General features: G+C 42.9%; 1 protein-coding gene across 2 annotated transcripts in view; it reads right to left on the bottom strand.

The window, feature by feature from the left end:
- Positions 1-21083, bottom strand: part of KIF13B (kinesin family member 13B) — a 128600-nt gene extending 107517 nt beyond the window's left edge. For both annotated transcript variants that reach the window (XM_051811961.1, XM_051811969.1), the window contains exons 1-2: positions 20926-21083; positions 10232-10325 (exon numbers count right to left, since the gene is read on the bottom strand). In XM_051811961.1, coding sequence (XP_051667921.1) covers positions 10232-10325; positions 20926-20980 — 149 coding nt within the window. In that variant the 5' untranslated portion in view covers positions 20981-21083. The remainder of the gene's footprint in view (positions 1-10231; positions 10326-20925) is intronic.
- Positions 21084-22631: the final 1548 nt, after the last annotated feature.

Genomic DNA, 22631 nt, shown 5'->3' with positions numbered 1-22631 from the left:
CACAGCACTGCAGAGGAAGCCAAATTTATATCCTCACTTTGTCCTGCTCCACACCAAATGAATAGATAAAGATAAGAGTTATTTTAATGCAAATTACAACCAGGAGAGGATAGTTTGGTGATTTGGTAGCTCTAAATCTGCAACACCATAAATAAAAAGATTTAGTGCTCCTTTTAGGAGGAGGCCATACACAGCCACACTTCCAGAGCTTCTTTCCAGGAAGGACAGACATTCCAAGCCAGAGGGAAGGGTGCTGCCCATGCAAGAGCAGCAGATGCTGCATTCCTGCAGCCCCAGCTCAATGCAAGACAAAAAACAAAATACCTACAAGATGTTGAGGATTGATTTCTCCTCAGAGAAGGAGGAGAACAAACAGGCCTGTTACAGTTTTCCCCATCTACTGAAATTCAAATAGGTAAAAGAATATCAAATATTGAAGCAAATCTTGAGTTGCTACAGCATTTTCAACGTTCTCAGCTTACTGCAACAAAGACACACAGAAACAAGTTCCTCTTGTTTCATTAGTTTACTTATTCAGTAGTTTTATTTCAGACTTTACAGAGCTGGTGGCAGAGTTGGAATAATCCCCTTAAATGTAAGGAAGCATCAAGTGCAACAGTGCCATCCCAAAAATCAACACCACCACAACAAAAAAAGACAAATTACCTCAAACCAATGCGCTCAAGTGACTCCAAAAACTTGTTCTAAGTTCCTCAGGACAATGAATGTAAGACACCAAGAGGTACAAGGTTTCTCCTTTATTTGTTTTCCATAATAAATAATAAATAATTTAGGAAACAAACCCTGGCAGTTTTATATTCCATTTTCAAAACCTAAGGAAATTAGAAGACTATATGTGATATTTTCTACCTATTTTCTTCTATTTGAGCATAAAATCACTGGTAATATGATGAGGCATTTATCCATCTCCTCAAGAAAGCATCAAACCATGTCCTGCCACACATGCTCAACCCTGAACATTCAGATTATTTTAAATTAGTTTGAGGGACACATCAAAGCAAAGAGCATTAGAATTGTTCAGCACAGACGAAGTTATTCTGGTTATTACCAATCAATCACGTTGGATGGCAAGAAATACCCTCTTGTATCTTGTTCTGTTCTCACAATCATATTAGTCTGAGATCAAGATTTTGGTGTTTAACCTCAAATACCCTCAAAACAAGATTGGTGGGCATAAAACCAGTCTAATGTATATATATAAATTTTAAGTTCTGTTCTAAAAATTGATGTGAACTTATTTGACAGGGATGAGAGCTCCCTGAAGGTGCCTCATACTCACTGACAGTGCCAGGTACTCCCTGACACTCCAAACGCCTTCCAGGGCTGAGATTTTAAAAGCTGTTCCTCAACTGCATCTATGCCCTTCCACAGAATCCAGCAGCTCCAGCCACTGAAATAATCCTTCAGCCTGCAGCAGAATTATTCAACACCATTCTGACAGCCAAATCCCTTTTAGTGTTACCTCAACAAGCATTGTTATTCCGGAGTTGGAAATTAAGATGAAATAACTTCACATAAACACTCACAGCTACAACATTCCCTCAGAATATTTTTTTCTCTGTCCTTGTGTACTTCTCCCACTGCTGATGGCCATGAGGTCAGTCCCCTATCTTTCCTGATTTGATATAATTAAATATACTTTAATGACTTTAGGTCTTCTGTTAACATATTAGATCAACACAGAAAAGAAATATTTCAAACTTAAAGCTCAGCTTTCATTGCCTCTCTTCAGCTCATGCTCTCAGAGTAGCACAGAGTAATTTGTTGGGCATAATTTCCTTATTTTCATACATTCAGAGTTTTGACTTGATTTCAAACAATTACTACAATCAAATCAAATGTTATGCCCTTTTAAATTATTTTCACAAGAGATAAAGCTAAACTGCAGCAAAGTTTAAAAAGCCATTGGGCTGAACTAGAAAGCACTGGGTCAAATCCTAATTCCACTGGAAGCCAAGTCCAGGAAAAGATTGACACTGAGCCAAATTCCAAGCGACTCTTCCTAAAGCAAATGGATTTGTCTGTTTTAGCTTGTAGGTTTAACAAGCCAAGGAAACAATTAACACATTGAAGCTTCTCCTTGAAGCTTCAACGACCTGCTACTGGAAGCTTCAGATATAGGTGGGCTTGAAAACCAAAACTGTTGACAGTTCTCTCAACATTGCTACAGAGAGTTAAATAAAAGCTACATTCCACTCAAAACCTAAACATGTTCATCCTAATGTCTTCAATATGCCACCAAGAGGGTTTTGGTTTTGTTTTGTGGTTGTTTTGGGGGTTTTTCAAGGAAACAACCCAACTCTGGGAACTGGCCCCTGCTGCTGATAGCACTTAGAGGTGGGAAGGAACTACAGATGACTGTGTTTGGAGAAGTCCAATCCTCAGATAACTCCCAGTGAAAAGCCTTTGCCAAATCCAGAGGAGTTTTCCTGAAGGACAGGCTGCTTAGCAACCATCACCACCAACTTCCAAGTGCTGTCTGCAAGCAGGTCAACCATGCTAAGGGTGCACAGTCTATTAAAAGCTTTCAAATCAATGAAGATTTATGGCTGCAGGTACTTCACAAATGTTTTGGGTTTTAAGGAGAAAAAGCACCAGAGGTTAGCAAACAATAAAGCACAAGCTGAAGGTTCTACTTCAGATCACATGACACATGAACCAAATTAATTTTTCATTTGTTTGCTCTTCCTCTCAAATTAGCAGGTTATTAACGACTTGGTCAAACCAGCAACAAGATCAAAAATGCTTCTTTGATGTTCAGCCAAGGAATATGAGGGGGCCAAGGATGATTCCTACTAATGAGGTGGCCACCCAGTTCTCATTTCAAGGGGATATGGCTCGTGTTAAAAGAGTTGTTTTCATTTGCCACATGGGCACAGAGTTTATAAAAAACCAGATAATCCTAATTAGCCATGACTATGTTTGCCATAAAAAAGGTAGAATTAAATAGGTGTGACCCAGCTGGTGGGAAGGGAATCGGCTATAAAAGAAACTGTTAACACAAGTCTCTCACTATTTATTTTCTTGAGCAATACAAAATGGGCTACAGGTCTTTTTTTTTTTAAGCACGTTGACACAGGCAAGCAGAATTCAAAGTTCTGTTTACTTTTTGTCCACCACAAAAATTAGTGGAGGGTTTCTGTCTTGCATTTTCGCTTTCCTACTCCAGGCAAAGCACACGAGCTGTAGCAAACACACTTTCTCAAAAGCACAACTTGGAAGTGCAGCAACCCCCTTCTCTCCTGGCAGAACTCCCACTTCTCCATTTTACACAAGATAAGTATTTTATATGACAAGCATTCACCTCCTTGAGCAAATTAATTCCTCCCTTGTGCAACCAAAGCCTCTGGAGGTGCAGTACCAGAGCCCCGTCCTTGGGACATCAACTCCATGCTTTGTCTGTCCTGACTCCTCCTTGATTTAAGATCTTACCAGGACAAACAGATGACCTTCACACTTCTAACAAAATGATTTCTAGGTACTGCAGCAACTCAGAGCTATTTACTAATGTAATTTTTATATCAGAAGGCGTTTCTGAGTAAAATAGATGACTGGCAGCTGGATGCAGTCTGGCTTTAATGCACAAGGAATCATAGAATTATTTAGGTTGGAAAAGGCCTCTGAGCTCAAGTCCAACCATCCTCCAGCACTGCCAAGGCCACCACTGACCCATGGCCCCAAGTGCCACATCCACATGGTTTTTAAATGCCTCCAGGGAGGGAGACTCCACCACTGCCCTGGGCAGCTGTGCCATGGCTGGACAACCCTTCTAGTGAAGAAAATGTTCCCAATATTCAACCTAAACCTCCCCTGGCACAAGTTTATAGAGTATACTCCATCATATAGGTTTAATACAACTTCCTACAAAACAAACTCTGATAACATACTGAAAAAGCAATGTTTTTAACATAATTTCTTTCACACATTTAAATTACTCCGTCCATTTTAAATGACGCTTATTCTCTCCCTCTCTTCTAACTTATTTAGCCTGTTCAGTGACCTGATCAATAAAAACAAGAAATACCTACTTGAGGCAGCTCTTCAGAAACAACTATAATTTTACAGAACGAGTGAAACAAGAGTTGTACACAGAGATGCAAAAGAGCTGTGCAGGAAAATCTCAAGGCACTGTTTTTGCAAATATGAACTTCCTGTGAGCTGGTTTGTGCCCACAAAACACCAGTTTGGATATTCAGAGGGGCAAACTTCCCTTTCTTCTGGATGTCAGCTATCAGTCTTGGGAATATAAACACATTCCCTCCCCCCCCATGACTTCCTGGAACTGCATTATGAAATGCTGCATAAATGTGTCCGCTGGAAGACAAGGCTGAAGGAACATCTAACCCAGAAATTTAATTCTCAGAGTTTTATGTGTTAGAATGCACCCTCACCCCTGCAGGAAGCCAGTCCCCCTCAGTGCAAGGAGGTAACACAGTGTGTCCTCCCCACACATCCTAATCTGAATTGTTCCCATCCCAACCAGTCCAGCACAGCAGGAATTAACACAATGCCAGGAAAGATAGAGAGAAGCAAAGGCACGTGCAGCGCAATCAGTTTGCACCCAACTTCAAAGACAATAACATTTCTTTCCTTAAAATTGCTTTGCTGTCAAACAGCAAGTGCACCACAGCCTGCAAATGGTTCACTGAGCTCAATATTCAATTTCTGGCTGAGTCCAACAGCTGATACTTCTCAGTAAAATGCACGAACAGCTGGGGACACACAGAAAACACGGCCTAAGACGAGGCAGCTCTCCAAGTGGCTCTTGCCTAACATCAGGCAGGATCCTGGGGCATTTTCAAGAAAATATGGGCATTTTTCCATGACTATATACACCAGTAATTGCCTCTTGCTGTTTTCTTGGGGGGTGGATTTCAGCAGATTAATTCCATATATAGCACCGCCTTCACAGATCTGCCTCGTTTTCTGATGATGCACATTCTCTCCTGGGGTAGAATTGAAGTGTGCACTCCTGCATGCTCCTGCTACCATATTTTAAAACTCAAAATTTTCCTGGTTACTCCCAGCAATCAGCTTCTCCAGTTCACATCTGTCTGCATATACAATAACCCCTCTATCATGTCAGCATTTCCTCTCTAGGCACCTTGACTCCCTGCATGCTGCTTTGGAAGATATGAGAACTGACTCATTGTGCAAAAATTGTAAGACACCATAACACAGATAAACAGGATTATGATGTTTTCAACTTTTGCCAAACCTTCCTTTAACTGGGATTTTTGCCTGCCATTCCATATATATTACTTGTACAGTTCACTAAAATATGTGATATATATGCTTTGTCACGTCACAAAGAGATACTTTTAATTTATAATTAAGTTTTTCACTTAATATACACTTTCCCCAACCAACACACTCCCTTATTTATAATTCTGGCAAAAGAAATCAATTTACATGCACGCTTTACCACCTCATTATTCAGTCACTTCCACACTAAAATTAGCATTTTCCATTCTTATCAAGGGAGCACGAGGTCTGCAACGCTCCCCACAGCAAGACCTGGTAAGTCAGGACTTATTTTCAGCTTTTAGGCAGCTTTAAGGGAAGTCCTTGAGTCACGCTAAGGAGTCTCCCACACATCCCAGGCAGGTGAAAGGCGGCTTCACCTTGCTCTGTGCAGCCCCAACCTTGTGTAACTGCCCAGGCTGTGCCAAGCAGGAGCTTATCCTGCCTCTCCACATGCTCCTGCCTCCACATCACAAGATTCCTGGCTAGAGGGGAGCAGGGAGCTCGTGTGGCCTTGCAAGGACACCCCGTTCTATTTGTTTTAAAATTTAAAATTCCACGTGTTTGCTACCATTTGTTCACTTCACACTTAACCCTTCAAAACAAGTGAACTAAGGTTGCTGAGTCCTTGAGACTCCAACACTTGTTTTCTGGTAGCATTTTTTCAATATCTAAATCTTTGCCAGAATTGGTCCTAATCTTCATTTCTTCTTTAAAAGGATTAAAAGGTTCTTTGTAAGAAGAAAAAACTTCAGTCCAAAGACAAACTGTGGAAAGTTTTAACACACTGGGCTGTTCATTTCAACCCAACCACTCCCTGAATTCCAGCACTCACCTGAAATCAGCAATTTATTATCTGCTTGAATCCTGGAATGGTTTGGGTGGGAGGGGTCCCTAAATCTCATCCCATTCCAACCCCCTGCCATGGGCAGGGAGACCTTCCACTATCTCAGGTTGCTCCAAGCCCCATCTCCCCACAACCTTCTCCAGAGCTGTCATTTGTCTTGGAAAGAAAATGGGAACTGGAATGGCAGAGGAATCTTATAAAAATATTCCTTTTTAAGTAAAATATACTTGGGCTTCATCCAGTTCCTCCTCAAAGCAGGAATCATCAAGCTCAGCTGCTGCAAGGCTACAAAAATCCTCAAGTCTAAGATAATAACAAACCCCTTCTCCATTTCCAGAACTCCTTAAAAACAACCAAATTTAGTTTAAACATCACAACTTCACAACCAAAAACGCTGTCTGTGTGGGTACACAAAAGCAAAACAATTTAAATCCAGAAACAGATACCTTAAAAGCAAATCTTTAAAAAATATCCTCATTTATTGAATTATCTACTACAAAGCAGTGATTATAAAGACATTACAATAGCTGAAAAGGAAAAACCCAGCCTGGTTTAACACACTTGTCAGCTTCATTTAGCTGCACTCACTCCTTGGAAGAGTTTTTACCCTGTGCCAGTCTTTGGAATCTCTGTTCTGCAAAACAAGAGGGAAAGCAGCTAGAAACCTCCAAGTGCAACAAAAGTACAGTGAAGTCAGCACTTGTTTCATTTTTATGCATTTTCTCTTAATAAAAAGGCTCAGAGGTGGTTTGTTGGGCAGATTTAATGAATGCTTTGCTTTACAAATATCAAGGCTGATTCATAGGCCTGTGCCAGACTAATACACAACTGATCTCTGAGCTCATATCACTTACACATCAATTACAGTTATGCCTGCAAGATATAATAAAACTTCTTTGTCTGACCTGTCAAAAAAAAAAAAAATCAAGTCTTTTTATGAGGTTTTGTTTGGGAAATACAAAATTACAGCACAAGCAAATTTGTAGTTAAAAAAAAAATGGCTGTAAAGGAACCTGGAGTAATTAGAGTCTGTTTGGAGATTTTCCAAAAAAAATTGATTCCTATAAACATTCCAATTGTTGCCCAGGACTTATCTATTCACTTCAATCAAAATGAGTTCACACCCTCTCCCAAGCCCCAGCCAGCAAGCAATAATGCTGTGAGTAATCTTTGCAGCACAGAGTAAACCCTGAGTTGATAAAGGAACTTTAGCCTTGACCTTTGCAACAGGGAGAGCAGAGAACAGACAGCTCAGCAAGGGCAAACAAAAGAGGGGACAAGTCATGCTAATGATATTATCCATCCTGGAGGTTCACACATCCTCAAGAGGGGACATTTTCATTTACATCAAAGGTCATCTGGGGAAAATTGTGACAAAACTCGAAGCTCTGTCACAAATAATTTGGTGAAAGCAGCTAAAGAAAAGCCTGACCGTTTCCACACAGTGTAATTTTAATTTTCACTCAGCTCAACCAAACCCACCCCCCAACAGGCCAAGGTTAGTAGCAAAGCCTGGAGGTCATACACAGATTTAAAAATTGATCTTTTGTACGTGATCAGGTTACTGAAACCTGCACAAGCCCATCAAGGATTGCTCAATAAAATAACTGCTGCCTTGCTCTACCTCAGGAAAGGTCATTTCTTGGTTAAGGAATAACAAGAGAACGCCAGATTTTTGAAGCCATATGAAAAGGGACTTCTTTTTTAAGAGTGTTTTACATCTACTTATTAACCCTCAAGTCTCTAGAGAAATGTGTAAATAATATATTCAGTTCATAGAGAAAATGAGGTCCATGAGTTACCACCTGGATTTCCAGAACATTCCTTAATTTTTAACGCCACATCTGAAACAGTGGAGACACTTTTCTGAAGACCTGAAAACGTTTCAGTGGTAATTATATCGACACAATTTGCTACCTCCAGCAGCCAGGCCCCAAACACCCCAAGCTGGGGTATTTATTTACACCCACCCATCTCCCAGACTTGGTTTCTCCCAGAAAGGATGGAAGTGGGGGAAAAAAAAAACCCCACGTATTTCCAAAAGTCATGGGTTGTTTTTCCAAATGTCACTCCCTGCCAGAACACGGCTGAGTCATGACAAGTGGGGATGTGACAGCACAGAGTTCTGTTTCTAAAATTCTTTTCCCAGTTCCCAAATTGACTTTGGCATCTTAATGAGAAACACAGGAAAGCTCTTAAGGTTTTCAAACCTGTCCTGCCTTGCGAGCACCTAAACAGTGTATTTACAGCATTATTTACTTTTCTTTTCCCTGTGAAGAGCACTCTGTGTTTGCCAGAACTCCTCCAGCTCACTTTAGACACTAAAACAGTCTGAAATCAGAAGGAATGATTTTGTAACACAAGGAAAAGTAGTTGATGGATCCAGAAACAGAAGCAGAACCTGAGGGTGAATTCACCCCCAAAACTTAGAAAACCTGTAACTAAGATTAACCTTTTCCTTGAGCTGATATTTAAGACTCCTCTGATGGAGCTGCAGAAGCCAAGACAATTCAGCAGCAGCCTCCCAAGGGTATGAGGTGCTGGATAGGACCCTGTTCCAAACCCAACTGTGTTTCTGAGATTATATTTTTGAGATATGTCGTCTCACCATTTGCAGGCAAACCTTTAGTGCAAGTCCATGGGCCTCCACGTTTCCCTCTGCTATTAAATCACCCCATATAACTTTCCTATGCTTCCTGCCTAGATTAGCAATGGCTATTTGTGAGGATGCAAATGAAGTATTCTTTGCTCTCCCAGGCTGGATTCTCACACTGAGCTCACCACCTTGTCTGGGACCTCAACCACTGCCAACCCATCCCTCCCTTGCCAAGGGGCATGATTTGCATGATGTGTTTGCCCTGTGAACATTTTTAAACACATATTAGGGAGGATAAACCATGCATTTGACTGGTTGCCACGTTTTAGAGAAACTATGAGTAACATTTTTAATCCAGCTGTGGCCGACTCAGCTTCTGAGAATCTCAATTTCCTGCCATTTTTAGCTGGTTTAAAGGCTCAAATCAACGCAGGTTTTTGGCAGCTGAACAATACACGTGTTTCTGGAGGAGGTGGATACCGACACAAACAAAAACACCCCCCCCACACACACATAGAGCCTGTTTGATTTTAAGTAACTTATTAAAGCTCCAGTCCCACTGTCTGTAATAAATCTCTCAGCTAATGACAATAGAAAGTAAATATTTCACCTGATGATCTCTTTGCTTTTCCATTTACTGCCACTTGGGTTTGAGAACCTTAAATTATCAGAGATCAGTTAATGAATACTTCTACTGACAACTGATATACAGTTCAGCTTCACATGAAAATTTAAACAAAGCTCTTCTATGTGTTTAACTAATGTTTTTTTTTCCTTTCTGTTACCCTTTTTACTTTTACCCTTACCTCTTCCTTTTTTTTCCCCGGAAAACAGATGATTGTAGATATCCAGTAACAGTAAGGTTTTGCCTTTTCCTGCACCCCTGTTATTTTGTTTCATGCACACATTTTTTCATTTCCTCCCCTGGCATCAAGCAATAAATTAAACAGTCACAACCTTAACTCTATCAATTATTACATGACTTTTCAGTTTCACAGTAGTTTAACGGATTTGTTCTGACACGAACTGATCCCTACCCTTACTCACTTTTCCAAGGATTTTTGATGCATGGAATGCCCCACTGTCAAGAAACTCCTGGAGCTAAATCTCTCCAGCATGTTCCCATTCCCCTTCTTACACCATGACCCATTACGAGAAAATAGCCATGAAAATTAATTTCATCCCAAAATGACAAACTGGGCCCCACTCGAATTATTTTACAGATTTAAATTTCTCCTGCTTTTCATAACAGCATTATGAGAAAAAAAGTTAAATAGTTCATGGACCCATAACCACTAAAACATTGTGGAGAGCAGGAAGCAAATGCAGAAAGCACAAGGTTTTCAAAGCAACTTCCCAGCGTGACAAAATCAGCCTTATTTTATGGATGATGGCAATTACACTGCGGAAAGAATATATATTATTTTTTAAACTGAAAGCTTTCTATCAAGGCCTACATTTCCTAGTTGTTAGGCTCATATTTAATTTACGAAACCCGACCTTCCTAATTCAAAAAATCTTACCTGGCATCTCCTTTTGAAAGGTTGGTGTTTACAGGATGAAGAATAACCTTGTTTGCATCCACATCCACCACACATTTTGTATGCAGATCAAGCTCTATAAAGAAATGAGAGAGTGTCAAGTGCTGCTCCTAAAGCACTGGGATTATATACACCATTACTTCCTCCAGACACCAAATTTATTCATGCAGTCTGACAGCCACCCATCAGCTAGAGAATAGAAACAGGACTATTGCCAAATTCCACTTCTAGGCATATTCTGATGGGATGGATCCTGTCCAGCTTTAAAGCAAGCACTCTTTTCAAAACAAGAAAGAGCACTTAGGTTTCACTGAAGGACAATCAGCATACACAAGGGCAGTATGAAATTTCTTCTGGGGGAAAAGAACCATTTAGGCATGGTACCACTTTGACAGCTCTTCTTATTGCTCCCTCAATGCCTCCCAGCTCGCAGGGGAAAGCTGCCCCTGCCATCTGCAGCACATTTTCCCCGGGCCACTGTTGTGATACCGCGGCGTGTGGTGCCAGCTGTCAGTCCTGGGGCACCTGCTCCGAGAAATTCAAGTCCCATCAAAAATAATTTAGGTGGGAGCACGTAGAAAAAGGGCTTGTCCTTCCCCCCCCCCCCCCCGGGCTCCCAGTCAGCTTTTGGAAAGCCCAGCTTTTCCAAAGGACGCTCAGCAATGGGATGTGGACGATGAGTAATAAGGATATTTGGAGGGCATGAGAATTCTCGGCCGTAGAGGCGGGGAAAGCAAAATAAAGGGTTCAGATAACACTGACAACAGTCCAAAGTATCCACCCAGTGACAAATGCAGTTAGATATGAAATAAAGCACAGACACCCAGGACAGAGGGCCTGGACACCAAAAAGTCAGGCCTTATGACACAGATCCTGGAAAGTGCATCCAAGTGCTGATTCCAATGAACACACAAGGACACTGCTCACACCCCGCCAGGATGACGAGGGGCTACGCTGAACAACCTCCACACAGGGTTCAACACCTCAGCTGAATCACCAAAATGAGCTCGTGTCTAATCATGTTAATTATAATCCTCATCCCTCCTTCATCTCTGCTCTTTCCTCCCCTGTGTCACCTGTACTTGCTCTTTCACCTCACAGCACCTTATAAACTCAGACTGAAAATCTCCCAGGCAAAGACTAAAGATCTTCATTATTGCACAGCACCTTTTTTGCTCCTGCTAAATAACATAATCAGAGGGAGTTTCTTCCATGGCAATTTTTTGAAAGAAATGTTACAGCTTTTTGCTGCTTGGCACTCAACAAAGAAAGGCAAAGCTCGAGGTTACTGGTCATAGCAGGCAGTCACACGGAACTGAAATCCTTCTGAGCAAAACTGCTCCTCTGTTATTACCCTGTGCTTCTGCAGAAGGAAGAGCCAGACAAGTTCCAGAAGGCAGTGTTTATTTTAATTTCTCTCCACACCCTGAAAGCCAATTTACCCATCATTAATATGCAATACATGCTTGCTTAGATGAAACCATACTCCTCGTACGTCCCATATCCGACGAGGCACTTTATCTCGGGCTGGCTGGTTAGTGATTAACATTCTGTGTTGCACTGACCTGCTTTTCCCAGCTACTGAGGGAGGTTTTTACCTGCCTCATGCAAAGCATAAGGTCTGCACACGCTGCCTGTAAGCAGCATGGTCTCTGTCACGTTTTTAATCCATCTCCTGAGATGCCCACGGCAGGTTTTGCATCCACGACTGCCCAGTGAACTCATGGTCTTACTTACCTGTATTCTTTGGGAAATACACTTAAGGAAGCACACAGGCAGGATATGAGACTTCCTTCAAGTCAAAGGTCCTCACAGGAAAAGAAGGAAAGATTCAAAGCCAAATTGTCTTGTGCAACACACCTTGTCTGATTATCACCCTGACACAGGTAACGTTCAAACCCCTCACCTTGGTGTCACAGACAGCACAGCTTGACAAAGATGGGGTGAGCCAAACTAACAGCTATTGCCAAACACAGAGGGCTCAGCCCTTCCTTCCTGTGCCTGTTGCTCAGCAGACTCCTCTGCAAGTCACTTCAAGTTGCTTCAACAGCAGAAAACCACCCAACATGAAAATGGATGTATTCAGACCCCGTGGAAAGCTCCATCAGCCCAGGGACAGCTCACAAGGACAAAGGCCATGCAAACAGTGGGTAGACCTGTACAGAGGGAAGAGACCTTGTCCCAGCAGGGTTGAACTGCTCCATCAGTTCATGGTGTCACATGAAATAAACCCCTAAGAAACAGTTATATTGAGCCTCTAAGCTGGGTCGTGCATCCAGACAGCCTTAAGGCTGCTTATCCCAGTTACCCTGGCCAAAGGCTCACATGGCAACTCTCCTTTTAGCCGAGGAAACAGTTTAAATCCTGATTTAATAGCACATCACACACTTTCTACAAATTCTGGCTCTATTACAAACCATGTTCTTTGACAGATTTCTGATTTCTTTAATGCTTCCAGTAAATTGAGAGATGAATCTTACATTAGCCACTGCTGAAACTTATATCATCATGATTTCCACCTCATTAAGTTTTTAATATCACTTAAGCAGGTTGGCCTTATAGTCAAATTATCTGCCTGCTCTTTTGGATATGATCACACAAGGAACTCCACCCTTACTTTTACTAGTTTCAGTGTCTCCCAGGTAAGCTGTGTACCTGCTGCTCCTGAACAACAAGGAAAATCAGGATGCACCAAGATAAGATGATAACCATGCACATCCAAAAAACCCAATTAATTCATCCTGTAGTAAGGACTCACTTGATGAAGCACGGTATTATTATTTTTTCCACCTATAATACAGGTGTTTTTTCAGGCAGCACAAAATTTAGGAGAAGTTAAAAGATGACAGAAGTGGCTCACTGTCAAACTTTGGACATTTATCCCAAATCCTGCCTCTCAAACAAAAATAAAATCTCCCCCATTATTATTGCCAACCTGTTCCTACCTTCAGTCATTACCGAGCAAACACAATCAACTCCTCATTTGCTTCAGCAAATCAAGCAACTAATCAGCTAATTGCTCTTTGAAGAATTAAAACTCCAACTCCCAACATCAAGAAACATTTATTGCAGGGAATGAAAGTCTCTCTTTCACAGCTTTGGAGTAAGAGAGCTGTGACATCCATAATAAAAGGGTAACACGTATCATTTACATTTCACAGCCATGGAAGTGTTAAGCAAAGCTGGGCTGAGTGCAGGAATAATTGTTAAGTCCTGTGTGTCCAAGCTACTCACAGAGAGTCTCTTGGATGAGTTTTTATTTTACTTGTAAAACTGGAAGGTGGGGGTTGAAGGAAGCCACTCTCCCTTGATTTTTCAACTCCCCACAAGACTTTTCTAGGATGATAAAAACTGGGATTCGGGCAATGTAGATCTCAGCTGAAACCACTCTTGTGTAAATCCAAAATTACTATTATGCCTTTGGATAAAAGCCTTATGGGTGTTGTAAAAATAATTCATTCTACCCATATGACTCTGGGCTTTTTCACTGGCCTAAGAAATTCGGTGTGTTTCGAACAGGGTGGAAAAGTCAGCAAGCAAGAGAGAGCTGGAAAAGCAAAGCCAGGAGCAGCCTAACACCACATGGAATGGATTCAGCAGGCACTGGTCCATTCCCACAACAGGTAGGAGTTTAAATTCCCTCTGTAATAGCAGTCACGAGGCTGGTAATCATAAACTCACCCCAGCAGAGTTTCCACAACAGGGTTAGGAAACACCAGCAAAGGTGCAACTTTAAAATGAACCAAGCAGGTTTGGGGCAGGGACAAGGAGGGGATGTGAATCCTGGGGGAAGGGGAGAGAAGTATTTTGGAAAATGTCAGCTGTTTTCACCTCTGGGAAATCTCCATCTCTGCTTATGGATCAGGCAGGGAACTGTTTTCAAAGATGAGCTGCACAGGCTGGATAATGTTATACCCAACTCACTCCAGTAAGACACGGATCAAACTCGGCTGCATCACAAAAAAAACCACTTGAACTGCCACCTTTTTCAGCCACTACCCTAAAAACCCATCCCATTTTAAGGTTACCGTATTTCAGAACCAAACAAAATGATCCTAACAGAGAGCTTTTACAGGGCAGCATGAAACAATCTTAAAATGAAAGATGACACAGTAAATAAGTCAGTCTGCAATGGTTTAAACTGGAGTTTGGAACTAAAGGCTTTTAGTACCACAGCCAGGAAAGATGAAAAGTCTGTTACAACTTATGTGACCTTCCATATTTTCCTCTTTATATTTTCACATTTTATATGATGATGGCAGCCTCCCAGAGCCTAAAGGGGCTCCAAGAGAGATGGAGAGGGATTTGGACAAGGGATGGAGGGACAGGACAAGGGGGAATGGCTTCACACTGTCAGAGGGCAGGGAGAGATGGGATACTGGGAAGGAATTCTTGGCTAGGAGGGTGGTGAGGCCCTGGTACAGGTTGCCCAGAGAAGCTGTGGCTGCCCCATCCCTGGAAGTGTCCAAAGCCAGGTTGGATGGGGCTTGGAGCAACCTGGGCTAGAGGAAGGTGTTCCTGCCCATGGCAGGGGGTGGAACAAGATGAGCTTTAAGGTCCCTTCCCACCCAAACCATTCTGGGATTGTGTGAATTAAGGGAAAGCACTTCCCAATTAATCAAGAGCTTTCATTGCCATACGAATTTTCCCATTAGATCTCAATTTAACAAGCTGGTTTATGAAGGTTGACAGTTTTTCAGCCCTTTCAAATACCATTTGATCCTAAACCCCAACGAAACAAAGATCTGAACCTGGTGTTACAACACAGGTCCAATAAAAACTGTGACAGATTCCCCCTGGTTCCACTACGAGGTTTAGGGCAGCACTGACACCCCAGGACCCCTTGGAGATGGACATCCAGCTCTGTAGAGTCACTGGGAACCAGCACAACAGCTCTTGTCGAGTTTCACAAAAGCTAGGGAAGCCAACTGAAGTATGAAAAATAAAATGTGAAAGGTTTAAAGTGCATGCACTAAGCTCATAAGCCAAAATTGGCCCCAGATACAAAAGCTCAGAATAATCTCCTGTAAAGACAGACGATAGAAATTTTATATTTTAAATTGCCAGTAGATTTTCAGGAGATTAACATTCCCTTGAAGGTTAGAACTGGAATGCTGTGGCCTGAGCCTTCAAGTTGCACTGAATAAGAAATTGCAGTTGGTTCCTTGCACTTTTCTTGGTCTCCAAAAGCAAATGGCAATAACGCTGAGATGTTTAAATAGTAATCTAAAAACATTTAAAAGTTTGTTTATCACACAAATTAAATAAATGCCAACTAAAAAAAAAAAGAGAAGCTGTTGTTTGGGGGGTGTTTTTGGTGTTTTTTTTTGTTGTTTTTTTTGTTTGGTTGGTTGGTTTGTTTTGTTTTTGTTGTTGTTGTTTTGATTTTTTTGTTTGGGTTTAGATTTTTTTGTTTTGTTTTTGTTTGAAAAAGACATGTGAAAGCAAGTTCAAAGACAAGTCCTCAAGATGCCCTGCCAACATTTGTTTCCTAAGAGTGACTTTTCTCTTTGCCCTTTGCTACGTAGGAGCCAACACAAATAAATGAAAAACTGACTATATGAGTGAAAATAACTTGCATCTACATGACAACGCTAAGAGCTTATATGGAAAAAACAGCGTAAAAGCACTTTTAGGGCATTAATTATACGACATAATGATGATAAATTCTGACAGAAATACAGCAACTTGATTTGTCCCTTACGTCTCCCCTATGCAGGCATCTTTCAAGCTTCTCTGCTGTATGAAAACTGCACAAATATAAGTCATGAAAATTTCAGTTTGCAGCAATTAGAGCTCATTAAGTATGTATGAGAGCATCTGGAGGGGCACACAATGCTTGTCGATGAGGTGGAAGTCAACCCAAGCTCATGAGCACATGAAATCAAGCTGCCCTCACACGTTAACGCTACGTCGTCCGAACGCTAAAAAATAAGTTTGATCCTTTGCTGTTTCGTTCTCTGCAAGAAAAATGCTTCCCAAACAGCTTTAGTAAAGGCCCTCGGTGTATCTTTACATGAACCTTACTCACAAGTCAGCTCTGCTGCTGCTCAGCTCTTGGGGACTGAGTGAGTAACTCAGTCCGGTGACCCTCTGGTGCAGCTCAGAGAGCTGAGGAAGTTCAACACACAACTCCAGGCTGCTGCTTTCTTTCAGGCTTTGGAGTTCACAGGGATGAAATGCAAACCTGAAAGCCAAGGCAGAACTATTCAAAGCCTGTCCACCTGATCTTCTGTTGACTTGAGGAGGAGCAAGCCGCTGTGAAACCAGAGCAGCCAGGTAATCTCATCCTGCACTTCGGGTGTAATTAGCACTACAATTGTTTGCCTTTGTGGCTTCCACCTTGGGCTGCCTGGGAGTCTCTGGCTGTGGGGAGGAAGCTTGTAGCACCTTAGGAGTTTTTAAAATACAATTGCCTCACTGAGGAAGACAAGATGAAACATTAACTCTGCATCCTTTCCCCTTTTGGCACCATATCTCGAGCTTAATCCTGCTCGTACCACAAACACTTTTATAGGTTATCAGCAATCACCAGGAAATATTCCAAACTCTAGGCACTCGTGATAATGGTAAAGTCTTGTGGTTTCCATGTTGCCATCAGGATACAACAGGTGCCATTCCACTCACTCTAATACCATAATTAATCTTATAAGCCGGCTTGCACAAACTCCAGTTTATAGATAAATTGTTTCTGTTGTCATCTCCAAACAAACAAAAACATAGGAACAACCTCCACCTCCTCACCTCAACCCCAGAAACATTTCAAGTGGCTGGAAATGCAACCTCCTCCAAAGAGTGGGAGGACATAAAATTACCACCTGACACCACGGTCAGAAGCTTGTGCAGACAGAGAAGCAAATTCCTTCCTTACAAGCACTGGAAACAGAACCTGGATCACCAAAGCATGAGAAAACCCCTGTCTGAACACAGAAACTAGTCTGGATAAATATACATGTTAACATAATAGATACCAGAATGCATATCTACAGGCAATCCAGACATTTAAACTGGAGCTGTAGGTTTTACACTACAATCCTAGAACAGTTTAATCCTGCAAGGATGCAGGCAGTTCATTTCCTGCCTTTTTTTTTGAACAGAAAAGTATTAACCCAAGTGAGATGTAGCAACACAACAGCAGCTTGGACTGGCTTAAGGTGCCATCGACCACATCCTTGAGTGTAAATTGCAGTCTTTTAAAATGTAACATCTTTTATCAGCACTAATTAATGCTACACTGAATTCATTCAAAGGCACAAGGAAACCCAAGGACTTAAACGTACTTATGTGATGCCTATACCCCAACATCACCTGAAAACAAAGTGTCCAGTAAGAAAAATCTTAATTAAAAAGCCTCCAGCTGTCATTTGCTTTGCTTCATGGTATGGTTTGCACAGCATTTGCCTGAAGTATAATGAATATCTGCTAAGAGAAGCCAAACATCACATTCATAAAAGGAAATCCAGTGCAACTCTGAAATAAAACAGCAAAAGAACTTCCTGATTGTTATCAAGATCCCATCTGAATAAAGCAGTGCACTAGGAAATACTTCAGTGAATTACAGAGCCAAGAAAATAGAAGACTGTCTTATCTAACAAAACAGTGCTGGATTATTTAATTCATAAAAGCCTGTTAATCAAGATCCCAGTTTGCAAAGGAGAAAGGATGGAAAAAAAGGAGCCTCTGTTGATACCCAGCAGAGCCTCCAACTTCAGATGTGGTGCTGCAACCACATTGACACAGCAATGGCTTTCCAAAGCAAGGCTTCCATGCAGGCTTTGTAGGATTGGGTCTAATTTGAAGCAAGATACAAAAAAAAAAAAAAAAAGTAGCCTAGATGCAAAAAAAAAAAAAACAAACAAAAAAAACCCCCACAAACAAACAAACAAAAAAAACCAAAACCAAACCAGGAAACCCAAGTACAATTACAAATCCCTCCCCTCCCTAAAAATGAGTACTATAAACTTAATTTATAGATACCACACTGAGCATAAGAATGATGCAGGACCCTCAGTATAAACACCCTGAAATGTGAGTGCTATAAATAACCAACTATTTGATAGAGAAATCCCTTCCACATGCATGGAAGGAACCCATTATACTTTTATGAGCTGTAAAAACGAGTAACAGTTAAGCACACCACTTTTATTAACCTAATAAACCCTTGCCTGAAGAAATTCATAATTCAAACACCAAAGACAACCACCACCACCACCACAAGTAAACACTGAGAATATTTCAAAGCTTAAGTTTCCACAGTCTGACAGGTTTGCAATGTTAAGCCCTTCGGTGCAGAGGGAAGGAAAGAACATTACTCGTGATCCTGAAGAAAACAAATACTTGCTTCAGGTCCAAAGCCCCAGAACTTCATACAAATACTGCTCAGAACAAAGTATGCATGAGAGAGCTTCCAGGAAAGCTGCCTCTGGCCTCAAAGCCTGTTAAAAAAGCAGAGCCACGGAAGCCTCACAAGTGGATGACTCTTCAGAGAATCAGTTGCACAAATTTTTAAATTTAAGATTAAACGGGTAAGAAAAATAGTAGCCTTGATATCAATGCTTATTTGTATAAATTCTAGGAGCATCAGAAATACTACATGGAGCTAACAGTTGTTTAGACCTGACTGTGACAATCTGCTGGGAAAAAACTCAATTCCAGGACATTTTGTTTGTTTGAGAGAGAAAAAGACATTGATCTTTTAGGCTAGACTTAAATGGATTTAGGTATCACTTACAAATAACAGGATGATTAATAGCTGCAAACTGCCAAGAAATGTGCCAAGAGTGAAGGGTTCATGTCCCTCTTCCCTCTGATGAGCACCAAGGACTGATACACAAATGTCTCTCCCTCCTGGATCAACCTCCTAACAACCAGGGCTCAGCCATCCCCTCCAGCCCATAACATTGTTAAGTTTAGAGAGAACAAAATAGAGCCAGAAGTTGGACTTCAATGGTCCTTGTGGGTCTCTTTCAATTCAGGATATTCTCTGATTCCATGAAATAGCTCAGATAACAAGATACAATCTTCCCTTCTCCCAGATTCCTTTACTTCCCTTACTTCTTGCCCACATATATTTCCTGCAGAACTGAGTCCCTGGCTGGAATCACACACATGGACAAACTCAGGACTGAACAGATGTAGGATATACTTGGGAGGGAGAGGTGCATTAGTCATCCCTGGGGATTCACAGCTCCAGTGAACGAGGCCCTGTGCAACCTCATCTCATTTGACCTGCTCTGAGCAGTGCATTGGACCAGAGACCTCCAGAGGTCCCTTCCCACTGGAATTACTGTCTAATCCCAGGGGTAAACCAGTCAGAAGGTGCCTGGGGCACAGCCAAGGAAATGACCTACGACAGGAAAGGGACATGAGCAAGAGGAAAGCCCACGTCTGTCACTGAAACCAGGCACCACCTTCCAGCTGCTCTCCCAGCTTCCACCAACTCTTCCACACTGTCACTCCACCTCCTCCAAGCAATTCTCCACAAGGATGGGTCCCTCCTCAGTTTTGAGAGCTGAGACTTGAGGTTTAACAAAATGCAGGTTTTGGTCAAAATATCCCTAACCCACCAGACTGTAAAGACATCAACTCCATCTTTTTTTCTGGAAGTGGGACTCCAGAGCTCTTGTGAACACCAAGAACGTTCCCCTGCTGTCGTTTTGCAAGGTATGGAAACTCTGTATTCGATATTTAACCTTTTTTTTTTTTTTCAATTGAAAAGAATTAAAAAGTTACTTTGTTTCAGACCATGTAGAAGATAAAGGGTTTTCCCCCCTCCCTCCTGTTTTTTGCTTCAGCTATTAAACTGACTTCACTGGATTCCCTTTCCCCAAAAGGAATTATTGGCATAGTCCTGCGAGAATAAGGGGGGGGGGGAAGCCACCCTACACGTTTCTTGGATTTTTGCCTTCTTCACCTTCCCATTCCTTGGCTGAAGCTGCCTTTTCATACTCACTTCCTCATCATCCAGAGCAAGTTTTTCCAATTAAGACAAGTAATAAACATTTAAACAGCTGCCCAGACCACGGTCTGATTAACATAACCCTTAGGCAAGTTTCGTGGAGGGGGGGGAAAAAAACCCCACCAACAACCCAGCAACAACAACAAAAAAATATTCTCTTGTCAATTCACGCTTCCTTTTCTCCATTTTCCTTCTTGGTTTTGCCCCTGTGTCACTGTCATCGGGTTAAATCCGTCCCACTCAAGCGCCGAGGGGCAGGAATAGGGGCTGGAGAGCGACGGGATGGATTAACACGGGGCAAAATACAGAAAAAGAGGAATTTTTCCCCCAAAACCCCAAAGCAGGAAGAAGGAAGGGCTTTCCCAGCGGGAACCGGGCACAGCCCGGCTGTAAAGCAGGTGCAGGAGGTGTGGAGAAGGGGCGAAGTGGGCAAGGAGAGTAAAAAAAAAGCCATGAAACTAGGAAGATTTAAGAAAAGGGACGGCAGGAGAGGGGGGCGAGCGCAGCGCGGCTTCGCTCACGGACCCACCCGTGCCTATACGGGGTGTATTTATTTATAATGAACAAATAAATACACACGCTCACACCCCGATACACCCGCCCTCGGGCACACCTGTCCCTATGGACACCTGTCCCTATGGATCGGCACCCCCCGGTCCCGCGTTGCTCTCGGGAAGGAGAAGGGAGCGGGGGGTTCGCTGAGGAAGGAGGGTCTCACCTCGCCGGTTCATGGGGCGGACGCGCACCGCCACCTTCACTTTGGAGTCCCCCATCCTGCCGCTCCAGCTTTCCCGGCTCCCTCGTCCCTGCCCGGCTTCCGTCTGCGGAGGGAGAGCCGGGCACGGGGAGGAGCGGCCGCGGAGGGAGGTGCCGCGCCGGGCCAATTCCGCCGGGACTACAACTCCCGGCGTGCACCGGGCCGAGCCACGCCTCCCCGCTCCCGGCGGGCCACCGCGGGGCGCGCTGGGAGATGTAGTTCTTCCCTGTGTCCCCGCCTGGGTGGGAAGCAGACTGGCTGCGTCCCAGAATCGGTTAGGTTGGAAAAGCCCTCTGAGGTAATCGAGTCCAACCTGTGACCGATCACCACCTTGTTAACTACACTGTGGCATTAAATGCCACGTCCAGTCATTCCTTGAACAACTCCAGGGATGGGGACTCCACCACCTCCCTGGGCAGCCCCTTCCGATGTCTGATCACAGAATCAGGGAATCCCAGAATCGGTCAGCTTGGAAAGGGCAAGAGGGGGGTCATCTGGTCCAACTTCCCTGCTCAAGCAGATTCATCTTAGGACACACAGCACAGGATTATGTCCAGACGGTTCTGGAACATCACAGAATCACAGAATGGTTTGGGTTGGAAGGGACCTTAAAGATCATCCAGTTCCAACCGCCTGCAATGGACAAGGACACCTTCCACTAGCCCAGGTTGCTCCAAGCTCCATCCAACCTGGTCTTGAACACTTCCAGGGATGGGGCAGCCACAGCTTCTCTGTGCCAGGGCCTCACTAGCCAAGAATTCCTTCCCAGTATTCCATCCAACCCCACCTTTTGTCAATGTGAAGCCATTCCCCCTTGTCCTGTCCCTCCATCCCTTGTCCAAAGTCCCTCTCCAGCTCTCCTGGCGCCCCTTTAGGCACTGGAAGGGGCTCTCAGGTCTCTCTGGATCCTTCTCTTCTCCAGGTGAACCCCCCCAGCTCTCCCAGCCTGTCTCCAGAGCAGAGGGGCTCCAGCCCTCGGAGCATCTCCATGGCCTCCTCTGGTTTTGCTCCAATAGGTCCATGACCCTCCTGTGCTGAGGACCCCAGAGAACCCTCACAGACCATAACCCAACACAGAGATGTGGGTTTCGGTGATATCTGGCTCTGGTTTCACAGAGCCACCCCTGACTATCAGTGACGTGTCTGGTGCTATTCACTCAGCAAAGACAGCTCACTAAAAAAGCTCAACAGGAATAGTCTGAGACAGTTTGAACAATAAACAATATTACCATTTATCCCCATTAGACAGATCAACAGTTCAACCACAGCTACGGATTGCAAAGACCGAGAACGAAACCGTAATGCAAAGATGCAAAAAACCCCCAAACCCTCATTTAAATGGTCATGGTTGAAAAGCCTTGCAGCTGCTATTTTAGTTCAAAACAAGGATTCTCTCTATGTTATTTTGAAAGGCCAGATTCCAGCAAGGACAGGAAATAAAACAAATTCAGAATTGTAGCCCTTTGGCCTTTCAATGTCCAACGAGGTTTTGCGACAGAAGTAATAAAAAGTAACACATTTCCAAGTGGTTTTGAGATAAGATTTCGGCAGGTAGCACTTTTTGCCCAGGGGAACTGCACTTAATATTTATCATTTCATTCCTGCCCAGCCTGAAGAGTATCTTGTCAAGGCAGAGAGAAAACAAATATTAAGCTGGCATTTAAGTC

Source organism: Manacus candei, unplaced genomic scaffold, assembly GCF_025592945.1.
Source record: "Manacus candei isolate 608988 ecotype Guabito, Panama unplaced genomic scaffold, ASM2559294v1 h1tg000007l, whole genome shotgun sequence".
NCBI classification, from domain to species: domain Eukaryota; kingdom Metazoa; phylum Chordata; class Aves; order Passeriformes; family Pipridae; genus Manacus; species Manacus candei.
This window is presented reverse-complemented; position numbering and strand designations above follow the sequence as displayed.